This window comes from Colletes latitarsis, chromosome 7, assembly GCF_051014445.1.
Source record: "Colletes latitarsis isolate SP2378_abdomen chromosome 7, iyColLati1, whole genome shotgun sequence".
NCBI classification, from domain to species: Eukaryota; Metazoa; Arthropoda; class Insecta; order Hymenoptera; family Colletidae; genus Colletes; species Colletes latitarsis.
In genome coordinates, this window is record NC_135140.1 from 21,042,199 (window position 1) to 21,059,988 (window position 17,790).

The 17,790-nt window shown below is 43.9% G+C and overlaps 1 protein-coding gene across 1 annotated transcript in view; it reads left to right on the forward strand.

Annotated features, from left to right (window-relative positions):
* Nucleotides 1-17,505: 17,505 nt before the first annotated feature.
* The window catches only part of Ss (aryl hydrocarbon receptor spineless), a 131,478-nt gene continuing 131,193 nt past the window's right edge, over nucleotides 17,506-17,790 (forward strand). Inside the window, exon 1 of the mRNA XM_076769364.1 lies at nucleotides 17,506-17,627. Within this exon, the coding sequence (XP_076625479.1) occupies nucleotides 17,506-17,627 (122 nt within the window). The remainder of the gene's footprint in view (nucleotides 17,628-17,790) is intronic.

Genomic DNA, 17,790 nt, shown 5'->3' on the forward strand with positions numbered 1-17,790 from the left:
AGAAAACTATCCGACTAAGAATAAATCACTGATAATATCTGAAGAATTAATCGATAGGGTTCAGATATAACAATGCGCGGTAATGCTTAATTAAATTGAGATAATGATCCTGCTCTAGGAGTACTACACTTTTTAAAAGCTAACTTTTAAAAAGCAATTACGTTGAAAGAGGGGCAATACCATGAAATTGATCAATGTATAAGGGTTGACCAGATTTTCCAGCAAACCCTTGATCGCCGATCAAGCAAATGCACGCGCGTCGATGCAAAGGCGGAGCACGGAACGTCGATGTATTGAGGTATTCGCGTCACCAGTGGTCGAACGTGTCATGTGTGGGCGCCGTAAAGTGAGCAGCTTGGCACTTGCAGTTGCAGCCTTTAGGTTTGAATAAGGGGAGGAGCCTTGCTGCATTTCCAACGCAATTATCCCCATTCTCCCGCGGCTTCCATTCCTGTTTCGTGCTCCCGTCCCTGTCTATCTAGAGTGCACACAATGCGGCGCCATCTTGGTTGCGTGCATTCCTCCGTTTTCTCGATTTTTTCCCCCATGTTTCTGGCCTTTTTTTCCATTCAAACCAGTCCCGATCCGTCGGGAACCACCATTCACCAGCCGCAACCATCCACTAACTGCACCCGCTTCTCCGCGATTTTCTCCTTCCTGGAGGTGTTGTCCCAACCTGCTCGCATCGAAGCATGGGGTTCGTTGCCAATCAGGTTGCTTCTGGTTGTTTCGTCTTCGACGATCGACGATCGGTGGGATTTTACTGCAACCGCCGTATCGTGACTAAATTCGTTCTTAGCCGATTATTTCTCGCGGAGTTAACGAACGAATTGAATTAACGCTTTACGCAACCACTTATTTGTCGATGAGAACCGGGACAATGAGTGGTACCTTGGAAGCGTCGTCTCTTTGCCAATGGTGGCAAAGTTTGATATTAATTGGTCATCTAACCGCAAGATGGACGACAATATTAGCTGAACCTTCTTGTCAGATAATTATTTGTTCGAGGTTTCTAGGAGACCGAATCGGGATACTTGTTCGCTAATGCCTTCGTCGAACGCCTATAAATGTCGTACGGATTCTTCTCGAAGACGGAAGAGACGTCAGTGGTAGTTAGCGGAACCCGAGGCATTGGAAGGCTCGATCGTTAGACAGATTTCCCGTTACGAGGCTGTATTTCAGTACTATGGCGGGCAATAAACAGCAGCCGGTGTCTCGTTACCGCCGCGAACTACGTGCGTGCAATTTCCGTGCAACGGCGGACAGGCGAGGAGAGGACAGGACACGGACAGAACAGGACACGTGACGACCGAGTGTGATAAAATTCTTTTTTTGCAGCGTTTGTTCGTGTTCGTGGGAATACGCAGTTGTTACGTTATCGATACCTTCAAAGTGGCATTAACTGGGCTGACGGTTATCGATAGCGAGGGATCACAGCGAGGCCGCGTATATTATTAAGCGGTGTTAACTTTATACACTTGCGACATACGTGCCGGCCTCATTATCACGATTTAAGCACGTCCGCTATCGCGTTACGTTCCCGTTAAATTGCACCAGGTGAAATCGTTTCGCTAAAGCCGCGGTTTAGACAGTGGCTAATCTTGATCCGTGGAAATGGGTATAGATAGTTTGCTTGGATAACGCGAACAGAGGAAGAAAAGGGTAGGAAAACGCGGTTGCGTGAAAGCGGAACCCGATGGATCACGCGCTGGACAACGAGGAAGACTGCTCGTTTAGATGGCTCGCGCGTTTCACGGGGAAATATGAATAAATGGATTACCGGCTGGTTATAATTGTTGTTTCATGAAAGTTCTTGATGCCCCCATAGGCTCGAACGTAACATGGAAACTTTCGAAATCCACGAGAATTTCTATTTTCCTGACTATCGGTTTCAATCTTGCAACGACTGCTAGTCCCAGGAAGATCGTTTAGCGAACAAAATAAGTAAATGAATAAAGAAGCGAATACCATCGTTGTCCGATCGGTTATCAGGGGTTGCCCGGTGGTGAGCGATGATGGGGCTCGCGTGTAGAATAACTTTCGTTTCGAAACAAATCCCAAGAAAGTGGATAGGCTCGAGTAATTTTCGAATAATTGCCTGTCCAGGACGGGTCTAGGAGGCCCGATCCCCCAGCCGTCCGACGATGGGGAATAAACGTATTCCTTCTGGCTAGCGTGATGGCCTCCGCGGCTACCGGCATTCTTGAAGGAATAATTTTCGATGGCGGTCGATGATTTTCGACCGTCCAACCGAACCGCTTCGATCCACGATCTTTTATTCATTAGAGATCGGAGGGGAAAATTGCGTGGAAAAAAAATTCGGAAGCGGACGGTAAGTCCCGGGGCCTCTGGCCCGCGCCACTATGGCGTCGTTGGACGAAGATTAAACGGAACTCGTACGACGACTAAAATCTTTTAACATTACGTTTTATATTTATTCTTAAATCATTTCAAAGGTGTTTGTAAATAAGCCACTAACTATCATCGTAATTGCTAAACTTTATGTATGCATTGTAATGATTAATTCAATTATATTTACCGAGCGCCAAATAACTCGAAGCACGTGAAGAATATATTTTTGTTGCTCGAGGAAAGAAACTCGGGACCGAGGAGATTGACACGTCGTGAATGGCAAAGTCTTTTTTCTCGTTTTGATGCACCGAAGGAATACGAAATTGGAAGAATTATAAAAAGGAACCGGAACTGTCAATCAGGCAACCGTTCGGCGAAACATTTTTCAAAGGTGTCATTACAACGAGCTGCAATTGGATAGTGTGAATTGCTCTTCACCATCGCTCCGACCATTTTATTTTGTACCAAGGTTGATATTTTTCAGAAACCTCGTCAAACAAAGATCCCCAAGAGTATTAAAGTCATTGTCATTTTGCCAAGAATATCGTTTAATTCTTTTTTTCTTTGTACTCGATGAATTAGTTTAGATTTGTAGTCCGGCAGCTATGGTTAAAAGAAAGCTATATGTATAACAATTGCGGAGTTAGCGAATTGTTTGAGAACTAGGGCAGCGTGACATCCGTGACAGTAGTCATTAAACGTTGCAACGTTTTCCAGGCTATTAAAAGAACTCGCTGTTAATTAACGGATTAATCGTAATTATTAACGCGTGCACTTATGCGGAGAAACTTGTGTAATATTTTCGTCTTTTTTTCGCTTTATTTCGTTTCCTAGACAATGAATAACTTTCTCGTTGCGTCAAGACTGAAGAGCACGACAACAAGTCGTTTCCACGTTGATATTGTACTACGTATTCAGCATAACAATTTTTTTGTAAGGAATGTTGAATATAGAACATCCTTTGAACGGTATAAATTTCAAATTTTCAAATTGTGTGATAGTTTTATTCAAGATGGAAGATTACTTGTAACGCTGATGAAATATTGAATGACTTGAATATTCAATGCAAATTTCTATGGTACAGTATGCGGAGAGTTTTGTAAATTTATAGTAGATTTTAAGGAATATCCTAGTGAAAATTCACCAAGAATGTTAGGTTTGCTGCTGTCGGCGTCAATGAGGCGTAATATTTCGAGGGCGTAACTCGGTGGCCGTCGGGAACTTGTCTAACAACATCCGAAACGCAGCAAACACGAACGTCTATATTCTAGAACAGTGCTTCTAAACTCGTAAATATTTATTTTCGTTCCACGCAATATGTCTAAAACCATCAACTTTATCTTTTGTTAAAGATGAATTTGTAGTTTTATAATTCCTTATAACGATATTCTTCGTATCCTTTCATTTCAAATTGATACGTCTTTAAAAACAGTTGTTAGTTCACCGGTTAATCGCAAGTTAACGATAAAGCTATGCAAATATTTTAATATTCGGGCTATCTAAGTGTTAATAAACCAAATCATGGTTCGTTTTTTGCAAAAATTCCACCCAAGTTTGTTTGGTAAACGCCCACTTGGAAGTCGAGAAAACGTTCGAACCAGAGGAACCGCAGAGAGAACCTCTCGAATGGAGCGGCAATTAGACACGCCGCCATGATGGATTTCCACGTGCAATTTGAACTGATGATCTCTCACAGGAAGCGAGATAACGCGAATAAGCCGTGTTCCTATCTGGTCGGTTCCGAGAATACAGAAAATCGGCATAGAATCGTGCAAACGCTACCGAAGTGGCCTTGAGACCACTTTACTCTCAGATCCTTTCATCCCGGGCATAACTCGACGTACTCGAGAGCAATTTACTCATTATCGCACCTCCGCTCTGCAATTCCTCCGGTTCGCCGCCGCCTCGGTCCGTCCGGCTCGCGGCGGCCATTACTGTTCCCCGAGACCCGCTGGCGCGCGTATCCGCACATTCGCGCGGCATCGTCTACCAGTAGGAGCACACCGCGTCAAAGAAACCACTGGAACGATCATCCTCCATGTCCTCGACAGGGATGGACACATTCGAGTCATTTTCCAATTTAAATTCGAGGCTCGATAAATAATTCAAGTTTCCAGCAACGCCATTGTCGAGTAACGTGGGTCAGAGGTATGCAAGAACTCGATGGTCAGGATTCCAGAAAGAATTGTTTAGTTGCTAAATTGAAATCTTAAACATTGTCGAGAATCCTTACAACACTTTTTAAAGGGGTTGCTCTAAACCTTGCCGTCGCACATATTCTAGTAAAGCAATAGTGTTTTCATAAAGAATTCGATTCTCTGATTTATGACTATGGTCCATATGGACTGCATAAAGATGACGTACTATATTCCAAACACCGTAGGTTTGATATATTTTGAAGGATTCGGCAGAAATTGCCCAAGACTCCGCGCGGATGGACGGTGGATCCCGGCATAGCAAGCGTTGCCGCGATTATAGCATCCCGTACGAGAGAAATTTGTATCGGGCCCGATCGATGGTTGGTAAATTAGCCCGGACGTTGAAAGTGATTTCCTTGTCAGGGATGAAACGACGGGTCAGACGAAAATCCCGAGGCCCCTAATAAACGCCGTAGGCCGCGTGGAGCAAACCGAGCGGCGCTGGTCGCTTCGTTGGCCTCAGGAAGATCAGAAACCGACCAAGTTCCCTGGAAGGAAGCAAAGGCGGCATTACACCAGCGTCTCCGGCTTTATATCGTGAAATTGGCCTGTTAAAGCGTTACTACGAATCCATGGTCCCATGTACCATTCCGTGGAAGCTTGAGTTAATCGGCCAGGTCAGCTTCGTTTCTGGACCCGGCCGAAATTTAATTGAACCCGGCCATCGATCGGGTCTTCAGTTAACCTCTTTGCTCCCGACGACTGCAAGACGCTAGAATATACAATTTGAACCGGACAGGTTAAGAGGGACGAAGGATTCGGTCTAATTTCTGTGGAGTCGGCCTTTGTGTCACTATAAGTGTCTAACAAGACCGGGTAGAGCAAGAAACGTGGAAATTTTAGGCTCCTAACTCAAATTACAAGCGACTTGGAAGGAGTACAGAGTACAGAGTACATAGAAGGATTCGTGACTGGAAACACTGCCCCAAAGTGCACAGGTTACGAAAGAACGTGGCGCAACTGTTATACCCAATTGCTTCTGAGAAATACCAACTATTCGAGTCACCGATGAAAAATAAATTACGAACGTTCGTCGATCGGCATGTTGGGAAAAGGAAAAGAAACGAGGCGGACGAGAACTATTGCGTCAAGAGCGAATGCTTTAATTATTGCAACCAGCGAAGCGCGTTGCAGACCGCCGGCCATCTTGTCCGTGCCTCGACGCCATGGCAAAATCTGCTAATTTTTTGCACATCTTGTTTATGAATCTCTTAATCCTTGCTCCGAAGGTCTAATTCTGACATCTGCAATTGCGTTTCGCGATATGTTTCGAATGCAGTTCGACTTACATAAGTAACATGATACATAAGTAACTTATTTGCGCTATATCATATACGAAATATTGCTTAACGGAATTATAAATCGCAGAAACTAAATTATGAAATAGGAAATTCTCCATCTTATATAGAGAATTGACTCTTTATATAAAACCTGTTTCCTGCGTCCAGAGTGGAAATGGACGCTGGAAGGAATAATATGCAGCAAACACGAACCCAGTAGGAAAAGAAAATGACGAAATTAAGAGAGGCGTTCCAATGGAACCGCATCGGCTTGCATTTCGCGAATTAATGCAAACAGGCCGACACCAGAAGCATTGAAGTCCCTGTATCGCCGTGAAATCTCGTGCCAGAATAATAAACAACAATTAAAGGCACGATGTGTATGAAATAAAGTCCTGATTATCGAAATTATGCGCATCGCGTGCACGATCGTTGAGCTTCTTTTCGTTCGGTCTCTTCCGCGCTCGTGTAACACAGCAGCGGACTATGGAAAAAAATGATTGAGGGAATAGGGAGGAAAGAGTCGCCGCGTCGGCGTTTTCAGCGAATCGATTAGCCGCATTAAAATTTCTTTCGCACTTAATACCCGTGTCCATTCGTTGCAAACGTTGGATTCTTCGGCTGCAAGAATTCCTGGACCACTATTTTAGTTCCACTATTAAACGACACCGTCTTGATTTTAACTGCTGTTAGTCTCGATACCGAAAGACAACAACCATCGCCTCTCCACAATGCATTCCCATAATTTTAACGTTGGCAATACGCCAAAGAAGATAAAGAAGATTAGTAACGGTTTTTGGGGCTGTAATTCTGTGCACGATTACCAAGCCGCAATCGAATTTCCACGGCATTGGAACGAGCAGCTAGGAAAAAGGACGAAGTGGAGGATAAAATAAGAAATGCCGCTCCAAGTGAGGGGTGGGGGGGTTCGCGATCATAGAGGATGATCGGCACGTCTCGAGGGACAATCGGGAAAGATGTCTGCGTAGTACCGGTGCCATGAAAGGTAGAATACGAGGAAGAGGAGCAGGGTGAAACGGCAGGGGGGAGGGGTTGGAGAGTTGCCCGGCAGACCGGCTGTCAATCAACCGCGGGCTAGACTACCAATTTCTTCGCTCATAATTTCTGATAATTTCTTCGGGGCCGAGCGAACTGGCGCGGCTGCCGCCGCTGCCCCCGGTCCCCCTCCGCGCCCCTTCTCCGGTTCCACCGCCACGAAAATCATCATAAGAAGGTAATTGCACCGATCACGTGTACCGGCGGCTTGTATTTATCCTTGTTTCATTATAATAACAATGTAACGCGCGCTGCGGCCCTCTGGAAGCTGGGATAATCATCGGTTCGACACACCGCTCTCTTGCGCTGGGCTTGGATACAGTTTTGCGGCCGGGTATTTACTCCGGGCGCAATTAGATAAACGTAATACGGCCAGGTTGAAGGGTTCCACTATCGGTTACCAGCTTCCAAGACGAACGGACTCGAGAAACCACCACGTGGTGTTCTGATCCTTTGTGCAAAATGTCTGCGGCTAGGCTGCTTTCTCGTCTAATACCCCTTTTGGGGAGTCCAATTGCTCGCGAACGAAGTTAATTTCGACGACTTATTCTTGTCAAGAGTACGACTGGTATTTGTAGGCGATGTTTCTGACCATTGGTCTTCGGTAAATTCACGTTTCATTCGTTGATCTCAATACTCTTGTCCTCGATGATTCATTGTCCCTAATATTCCTGAGTAGACGGTGATTCCTTGAATCTAAAATTGTTCCTTGCGACCGTTTCGAGGTTCAACGTACCCCGACCGCGTAGTACTTGTCCCAATGATCGCATGTCCACAACGAGACCTACCGGCGAGCATTGCCGCTAATTTGAGGGGGGTCCGCGGTGGCATGGTTCAATGTTTCGTTTGACATGCCGCTTGCCTTTGACTTATGCGCGGCTCTAGCGACCAAGATCAAAACAATATCGTCCCGCTTCACCCGCCCGTCCCGTCCGGTTTGATAAGAATAACTACGTCGCGCTAATAACCGATCTTATCGGCGTAATTATTTTAATTAAAATGGAGAAATACAATTGTAGAATTTGAAGAACGACGGTAATTACTCGTTGCGCCACAGGAGAGGGAGTCTCAATGACGGTTGTTCTCATTGGTTAACGTTGTCTCGTGAAGTAGTTATGGTTTATTTTCGATTCCGAAGTTCAGTTTACAAAATGGGGAACCTGTCCATTTGCAATCGTGCAAAAGGCGATACGGAGTTTGTTGTTGACGTCGAGAAAACGCGGCGATGCCGCGAGCGAAACTTTGTTGCGCAGGTGCCTTTTTCCACGGAAAATGCTAAGACTTATAAAATACCGCACGTCCTCGATGCACGAATGCACGTTTATGGAAAATCGCTGAAACAACTAGTTTCACTTTCCAAGAACTTAATATCGACAAATGGAACCCGCAAAGAGAAAATTGACGTTGTTGCGAAGCTATTACCCGCAACTTCTTGAAGTTCTTAATCTACACGTACTATTCGTAGAATTGCACAGATGTATGCAGGTATACAGGGTGGTCCAAAATGCACAATACAACTTGGAATCGTGGTACAGACTATGATAACAACCCCCTTCAAAGTGTTTCATTCATTTTTCTGAGTGTGCACCTACATAAATGTGTAAAAGGGGGTTCAAAGATATATTTACAGATTTCATCTCTCTCCTTGCAGGCCTTAGAATCTCCATAAAGCAAAAACCTTGTGCATTCATTCCCTTCTAAGCCACCTATTAAGAAATCTATTAGGAGGAATTCGAATCGTGATACCTCCGCGAGGGAGAAAAAATCGCTGAAAAACGTTACTTCCATTTGACAGGAGAGCGAATCGTGTGCATCGCGATTCATTAACGCGCATGCGCGCCGGTCTCTGGAGAGGGCAAGATGATAATCTGTCTCGCGGGGCGCGGCCTCGTGATAAGCTTTCGCTCTCTTTGTATCAAATACGGCCTCACGACGGTGGTTGACTACCCCTGGTCGTCCGTTGCAGAAGTAATTATTCATAGCACGCAATTACGAACGGTGCGCGGCGTGTCGTTGGTATCGCGGCATCAATTGCGCTGCCGCTCGCGGCCCTGATTGCGGGTTTACGTCTCAAAACAATGATTTATCTAATTAAGCCTCGGTTTTGCATTGTTAGACCAGGCTTTTGTTGTACGCGGCGCCCATTATCCCGCCGTCCATTATTCCCGTGGCACGGAATAGCGACAGATCGGCTTTCGTGACGTGGAACTGTTCGAGACGCGAGATTCGCGGAGACTTGAGCGGTAAAGACGAAACGAGCGTCGTTCGCGAGAACATAATCTATGAAAATTTTCACCCACGGCACATTCGTTGGATTCGTTTTTTTCCCGCGCAGCGGTCGTTGTAATTCTTGTCGCCGGACACGATTATTTCCGCTGATAGCCCATATCGACGAATTATAAAAGTCTGCAGTTGCAACGGCGGTGTTTTGTCGGTATTACTGTAATTATCGAGAGAGAGATTGGTGACGCGAGTATACGAAAGGTGGCGCCAGAGCATACCTTCCGACATGCGGCTGGCGTTGCTGCGTAGATGTTCTTTTACGGATGCCGTTGGCCGTGCTAGGAGGCACGTGGACGTCGAGTCTAGAAATAGCTAAATAGAGGTATGTATACTATGATTTGAGATGATTAGAATTATGTTAAGTTAGCGTTAAGTAGCGTTAAGTAGCATTAAGTAAGTTTTGCGATGTATCGGGAAATGTCATTTGAAAATTAAGAATAGAAGTTTGGTTATCATTTCTCGTTTTGTAAAGAAATGGACGACACGTAATATCAATGAATAGATAGAAAGCAGAAAGTATCGCTTGAACGTTTGTGTCATTTCGAAAACACGTAGTGCAGAATATTTCAAATTATTAGTAACTTCGTGAATCAATTAAGGTTATATCGCACGTGGTTGACGCATATTTTAAAACAGAAGACAGTTCGGTTGTTTCCTTGCGACAATGAACTTGGCTGAATGTAAATTACGAATAAACGTTTTGTCTTGTCGTTAATCTAGCTTAGATTTTCGTAATTGCATAATTATGAATCACCAACGTGACGACTCTCTGATTTTGTCTTTTTTCATTAAAAATATCGTTACGTTTTCTTTATTCTCATTTAAATTTAATATCAAATTTCCAATTTCGCGATACGGGAGTTAATAGCAACGAAATTAATTCTTGATCAATATCGATTACGATCGTTCACTCGTCACGTAAATAGAGAATTATCGTAACGGCTACAAATAAGGTTAACGATCGATTCCATAAAATCCCGTGATCGAGAGTTAATGGTCGTTCTTGTGGTAATTTTAACGAGAAACAAAAGTAAAAGTTATTACAATTCGATTTTAAGAAACAAGATTCGCGTCCAAAATCGTGAGATTCAAAATTGTGAGAAGAAAAGATATCGATAACAGAAGAAAGGGGAGAACGAGTGTACGACTAGCGATGGATTCGAGAAGTTTTAAAAGTAAGATGAACTATTATACAGAATTATAATACTATAATATAATAATTCTTTATTAAGAAAATTTCATTTAAATCTCATTAATTCGGTGAATACAAAATAGTTATTTTTTAAAATTAATGTTTATCATCTCTCAAAGTCACATGTTCAAACATTTTTCCTAATGTTCTATAAATAAGAGCATTTTTAAAGATTTGAAACTGAATAGATTGAAAACTTGAATGCCATAAAAGTCTTAAATGCAGTTAAGGTTGTACAGGTCTTAAGTCTTTGATATTTTAATTATTTTGAAAGATTTTGGGGCATGAATTCATTGAAGGATTTAAGACTTTCCTTAAAAAATCTGCCAACAATCTTGAAAGGCTTGAATGTATTGAAACTTTGATGTATCTTAAAAGCCTTTAATTTCACTGTCTTGGATGCATTGATAGTCTTGAAGTTTTGAGGTCTTGAAGTCTTGAAGTCTTTCAAGATTGTATTCTAGATTGTATTGAAAGTTCTGAAGACTTTAAATGTTTTGAATATTATGAATACATACATTGGTAATCTTACAAGTCTTTAAATTCTCTTAATGTCTTGATTATATTGAAAATCTAGAATTGATAATTTTGTATGTATGCATTGACAGACTTGGAAGCTTTAGAAATATTTAATTTTAAATATATTGCAAGTATTAAATGCATTTTATGTCTTGAAGCTCCTGCCAGTTATTCAAGTCTTAAAATTTATTAAACTTCTAAAAGTTCTTTATGAAGAATATTTATTATATCTCAATAGTTATTTTTGTTAAGAACTTTCATATATCTCTAAAACCCTGAATGGTTTTAAACATCTGGAAGTTATAAATGTTTTAAATGCAAGTCTTAAAACTCCTGCTAGTTGTAAAGATCCTAAAATTGTTTAATCATTTGAAGATTTTGAACATTTTGAGAGCCCCCAATATTTTGAATGTCCTATAAGTCTTGAAAATCTTTAATGTCCTTAAAATTATAAAATTATGTCTTGAAACTTTTGATAGACTTCAAAGTTGTGTACAGGCCAGCGTTTTTCAAAATGGCTGGTCACCTTAGAAGGGAGGAGGGTGTCATAATCCAAGAAAGACATGAAAAAATATTTTAATGTAGAATAATGTGGACATTTTTCTACACTTACTTGTCTGTTTTATTAACAAATGATAGTTGGAATTTAACAACCGTAGGAGTATTTTTCTTGAATCTTTTTAAACCTGTCACTTATCTTGAGCGCAAAATTATTTTTTTTTTTTAAATCACTGGCACAGGCTGTCAAGTCCTTCAAGATATCCAAACAATTTTAAGTTCGAGTAACGTTCGAAACGGTTCGAGAGTTCACGAGTAAATTGGTTCGGGTGGTCGTAAGAGAAAGAGAATCGAATGGCCATGGCTAAGTACGAGAGAATTAAAGATAGTCAGCTGCGGGAGCCGGTGCTTTAGTTGCGTGTAAAGGAGCTCCTCCAACGGTAGCGTCCATGTCTGAAATGCATGCGTGAAATGAGTTCTTAACGCGAATGAGATTTTTCGTAAGAAGGTGTGTAACGTGTTATTAAAACAAGACCGAGACTGCCACACTTATCGTCCGCCAGTAAATAAATAAAAAGGCACATCGTTTCGCCCGTACAATTACCGCCGACGGAAAAACAAAATCCCATATCCCTTGAATTAACTTTTTTCTCGCATTTATAGTAACCAGATGTATCCCATTGCTTCGTGTCTTTTACGAAATAACGTTCTCGCGATCCTGTTTGCTGCATTTTGATACCGCTTGCGCGGAAAATCGCATTAAAGTCACTGTCAACCATTCCTATCATTTTGCGTTCGAACGTATCGACGATAGACGCAGGGACAAAAATATGAAAACGGCGATTATTACGAAAGAATAATTCATAAATTTGCAACAAAAAAAAAAGACATGTTAAAATAATTACGGGCGAAAAAAGCGATTACAAAAAAACCTTGGGAAGTTATAATTAGCTCTATACGCATTAGAGATAATTGCAGCCGTGCATTATAGAATTAGCGACGTTGTAAAAAGCCATTCGACATGGACATCGGAGAAGTTTAAAAAGCGACGTACGTTTTTTACGTAATGTCACTGACAACAATATTGATTATTTCATTCCGCTAACGTTCGATTTTATCCGCACAATAATAAAATATTATTTCCATCTCTGAGCGTTCTCCCGGATTTATTTTTACCTCGGGTTTCATTATCTAAAGGAAATTTGATATTACACTGCCGGTATAATGCAATTTGTAACATAAATAATTTCTGTTATTAACATTAAAGGGTTTGGTAATCAAATCTGACCAACGCAAATCGTTCATTCGTAAATTTTAGGTAATATATTTTGACCAACTCTCACAGGTAGTACTTAACCCTTAAATAGTATCGAGGGGTAGTTTGATACCCCAGCGACTATATTTAGTTTGTTCATAATTAATATTGTGATCCATTACCTTGTGCATCCAACTGTATAAAACACAGACGACGAGGAAGTCGCTGATTTTTATTTTCTAGTATTATATTTTGTGAATTTGAAATGCCCCACGGATACTACTTAGTTATGAATACCAATTAAGGGTTACAAGGGTTACTGTGGTTGATAATACTCGTTAGCTTGGTAACTGGAATTTATCAAATCCATATTTGTCAGTACTTAAATATTTGAGAAGTATGTTTTGGCGTCCAAGGTATCGATACATTCATTAACACAGCAATCAAAGTTGTTTCTTGTTACGAGTAGAATCATTTCTGTTTTTACTGAGCAGAGACATCGAGATACAAATAATAATTTTATTTATTATTAAGTATTTTAAGTATTTTACAGTTTTAATAGATAAAATTCATAACTTATGTGTATATAATATAATAATTCGTAGACCTTAGATGAATACTCCATTTGTAGGGAATAAAACAAAATGGTGGGCATTCGATGAGTTTTGCTCAAAGTCTGGTTGATTTTATGTGGAATAGAAGATTTCTGATTGTTTTGTTAACGGCAATGAAATGGGGCTATTAATGCTTTCGTGATTTTAGTACGTTTTATGATAATTTGCACGTGAGATGCAGCTGTGCGAAAGGTCCCTGGTTTATGGTAGCAATCCTCCAGGCGTGAGGGTTACTATTGACGGACCCAAGACGCGACGGTCACTGTAACCTTTTTTTACCTGCGTTTACGAGCGACTAGGGGTTAGATTAACATGTTTGTGATTTCTGGATCATAGTAGTATAAGCACAATAGAGTCTTGGAACACCAATACGTCGAAATGCGAAGCAACATTCACCGTTCATTCTATTAGGGATGCAACGAGACCAAAGTGTAGTGTAGTGACCATAGTATCTGTGAAATTGTGAAATGATTAAAATGTTAGTGATCAAGAATCATGCATATGAAGTTGAAAATCACAAGGTAAGCATTAGAATTTCTTAGTTATAAACGAATCAATACCTGTGTAACACATTTCAAGGGGTAAAACGCTACATATGTACATAGATTGTACAGCATCGAAAGAGAAATCATAACGTATAAGGGCTGTTTTAGAACCACGGTTCATAAATATTTCATTTGCTTCGAATGACACTTCAAAGATAACTAAGTAAGAGTTGTGACAAGGTGGTCATGCGACATTGTACATTTCCCACAACGATACTCGATCGTTTTAAAGTATTTATCAGTACTTGTACTTTCAGTTCCTACGACACGATTACAACCGAAACATGTAAACGCTTTTACTGTGGTCGGCATGAACGAAAAATAACGAATTGTACATTTTTTATCCATTGATATTTTACTCGACGACTCATTTCGATATCCGTTTGATGTCGTAACACGATGGTTGGAAATTAATACGTATTGAGTGTACGTCATTGAATCATGGTTACTAGGAACTAAAACTGATCGTTCAGTTATTCGCAAAGTTTACCGTTTCCCTCTCAAAACACAGTCACACAAGCACGTTAGACGTGCCTCAAAAGGGAGGATTCAGCCCCCCGACAGTCATCGGGACATTCCCGTATGTGTCTTTCGCGTGCAACCTCGGTTTCGCGCACGATGGAACGGTGCAAACGGTTCTGTAACGCTTTCCGCGTATATCTCCGATCGAACTTCGCTCTTCCTATAACGACAACCACGTGGAACAACAGAAACTACTTACTTTGTGACGGGGAGTATCGTAGCGATCTAAAACGGCGGAGATAAAACAACCGTCGAATTGCATGTCACCGAGACGTTTCGATCAGTCGCGATCCGTTTCCGGTGAATTCGAGGCGATATCAGCCTCGGTGATTTTCGAGGGAAAGAGTGTGCAACGTTAGACATCGCTCTCGATCGAGTTCGAGCTATATTGTCGCCTTTGATGTCCATGGCATGTCGTAGGTTGGCATTCTGCGCCCTGGAATGGGAGATGTCGGCCGTGTTTCGTGATCTGATACCGCTCGCCAAGAGAAGTCTCTTTAGATAAGAGAAACACGTATGATCGATTTCTGAACGCGTCGTTTCGGGCACGTTTGTGGCGTCAACCGATCGTCTGTGGAATACAATATGGATTTTGCATTCCGTCGGACGTTACTAATCGCCAAAATATTTCAACGATTCGGTTCTCTCTATAATTGTTATATGTAAATGTATATGATTGAATATTTACATATTATGTACCGAATCTCTGATCTACGACTACAAGAAGAGGACAAATGTTATTGAGAACTGAAGGAAGTCAAGTCCAAAGTATTTACAGAAAAGAATATTCCGTAAAATACTTGATAGAGATTACCGCAACCCCATTGGCTATCCAAAAATTGTTTGGTCGCCATAAGGTTCGACCACCACACCGACGTATCTACAATTTTTATCTCGTCGTTTAGAACGCACTTGAAGATCTCTAGTTCAAATCGACTTGAAAATCCATAGTGACCAAATATATATCGTTGATATACATTGGAAACTGTCCACCGATAAATCGACACCATTGTTGGAGCTAGCCAACAGTGTACAGCCATCGCAAACTCAACGGAGATCCGCGGATAAACCAGGACGATCATCGAACTTAACAAGCAGTTCTCGTCGGGACACTGCAAACGACATCGAATCTATTCAGAACCAACGAAAATTCCGGTCTCCGTCCGTGTGCGTCCCCGAGATAGAGGGACAAAGAGGATCCTGCCGGTGCGTAGGAGTGGTATGAGCGCTAGACGAGGACGGGAGGCCGCCGTTGGAATAGGTGTAATCGTTTAACGCGCACGATGGTATCTCCGCGAGCGTCGCGGGTTGGGCTTGTTAGCGCCATGCTGCCTCGGCGATTGGCCGGTTGGCTCTCGTCGTAGGCGTGGCCAACGAGGCGGAAGGGGATCGCGGGAGCCCCAAGGGTTAGAACAGCGTTGTCCACGGGTGGAGCCCCTTACGCGGTTTCGTTCCCCCTCTCAACGTGTTGTATTGTATTTGTATCGGGTCTACACGCACAACGCCGGGCATTGCGAACCCATCGTTGGTGTGTTGTGTCGTAACGGAGACAGAGTGGGAGAAGCTGCCTCGCTCCCAGGAGCAATTCCGGACAGGACTGGGGTAGAAGGTGGCGGCCGGCCCGACGATCGCGTCGAGGTTACTCCTCTGACGAGGAGGTAAGTCCACCACCACCACCTCCACCACCACCGGCCCATTCCAATCTATGCCACGGTCTCCTGACTTATGCTACGCCCGGCGGGGCCGCCAGTGCACGACACGCTTCTACCAGGCGAGCACCGGGTTCTCCGTGCTCGCTCTCACTTCCGCGTCTGTCTCTGCCTCTCGGGTTTCGGCTCGCGAATCCGCGTTTTTCTCGCGCGACGCGTCACCGCGGAGAAAAAAAAAGTGTCCGACAGGAGAGGGAAACTGAGCTCAGAGGAGGGGGGCGGCGCCGAGGACGAAGGGGGGGAGCGAGCGACGGTGGGCTCAGTTTCCGCGCGCACGTGACGCGATCCGATCGAGAAGCGCGTTCTGACGGTCTCGCGTACCCTCGCGGTTCTTTGACGTTAGAATTGCGCAGCCCGTGTCACGTGATATCGTGAATGTGAAACCCCCGGGATCGCAATACCAAGTGACCCGAAAGAAAGAGAAGGATACCAGTGTGAGAGTGTGTGTCAAAGTTGAGTGAGAAGATAATAGATCCCGGTGAACCTGTCGAACCTTTCGATGGAAGGTGACACTGCACAGGCTTCGGTTCCCGAAAACGATCGACGCAGGATCGCGATCGGTGGTGCAGTGACATTGGTCAGTGTCGACGAGTACGTCGAACAAGAGAAGTGATCGACTATTCGGTGACAGTGAACTCGAGTTATTTGTGGGTTGCAAGAGCGCACGGAGGAGCTTTCGTCAGGCTGGAAGATGAGTTTCTGTCACGGTGGGGTCTACCATGATCCTAAAATGTCGGTGTATCAGAAACGGTGGTACGATAGCCGGTGATCGGTTCCAATGAATTGCCCGTAACAACCCTGTCGAATCGTGACGCAAGTGAGTGAGATACGACCGGTAACTGTCATCGAGTGTGACCAATGGTGGAATGAAATCTCCATTCGACCCAGACGCGTTTGTTAGCAGTGATACGTCGCCGTCGTTGGACCGTAACTTGCGGCGAGTGTGATCGACGGTGAACCAATCGACACTATCGGTTTCCGTTTCGTCCAGCCTGTTTTCGAAACGAATTCTCCGGTTTCCCGCGATCCGGCGCGAAAGGAGGCGCAGAGGTGTACGTTTTCAAAGAACAGCTGTCGCAGCTGCATTGTCCCGACGCTCAGCACCGGAATCGGGAGTCGAGTACTCGACGCAGGCAGCTGGTCGACCCGTCAGCGACAGACGACGATGACGTAGCGTCGGCGGAAACGAAGGGCGTCACGGTCTGCACGGTGTACGCGCTGGACAGGACCGCCTCGGCGGGGCTGGGGGTGGTTGGGGGTGTCGTCGGTGTCGCTGGCGGTGGAGGAGGCGGAGGGGGAAGTGGCGGCGGTAGCGGGAACAGCGTCGGGGTTGGAGTGCCGGGGGTGGTCGCTGGGATTTGTGGACCAGCGAGCGCGTCCCTCGCGGCGGCGACGGATTACGTGACGGCGGCATGCTATCCCCCGGGATCTCAGCTCGCCCTGACCGCCTCTCACCCTCAGCCCCACGTCGTTGATCCTGCGATGACGCCCACCTCGGCGCCGGTGCCGACACCGACCACGGCGTCGGGACCCAACAACCCGGTCGCCATGAGCCAGCTGGGAACCGTTTACGCCACCAAGAGGCGACGTCGGAATGGGAAAAGGTTGGTAACGTTCTATTGGACTGATGCATGTAAACAGGGTCTTTCTCTGAATTTATGCGGCGTGCAGACACGAACCTATGTCGTGCAAATAGTGTTGCCAAAGTGAAGCTCTAAGGAGCTCGACTATTGCTTACTACTTTGTTTTGGAAGTCTTCGTAAGATA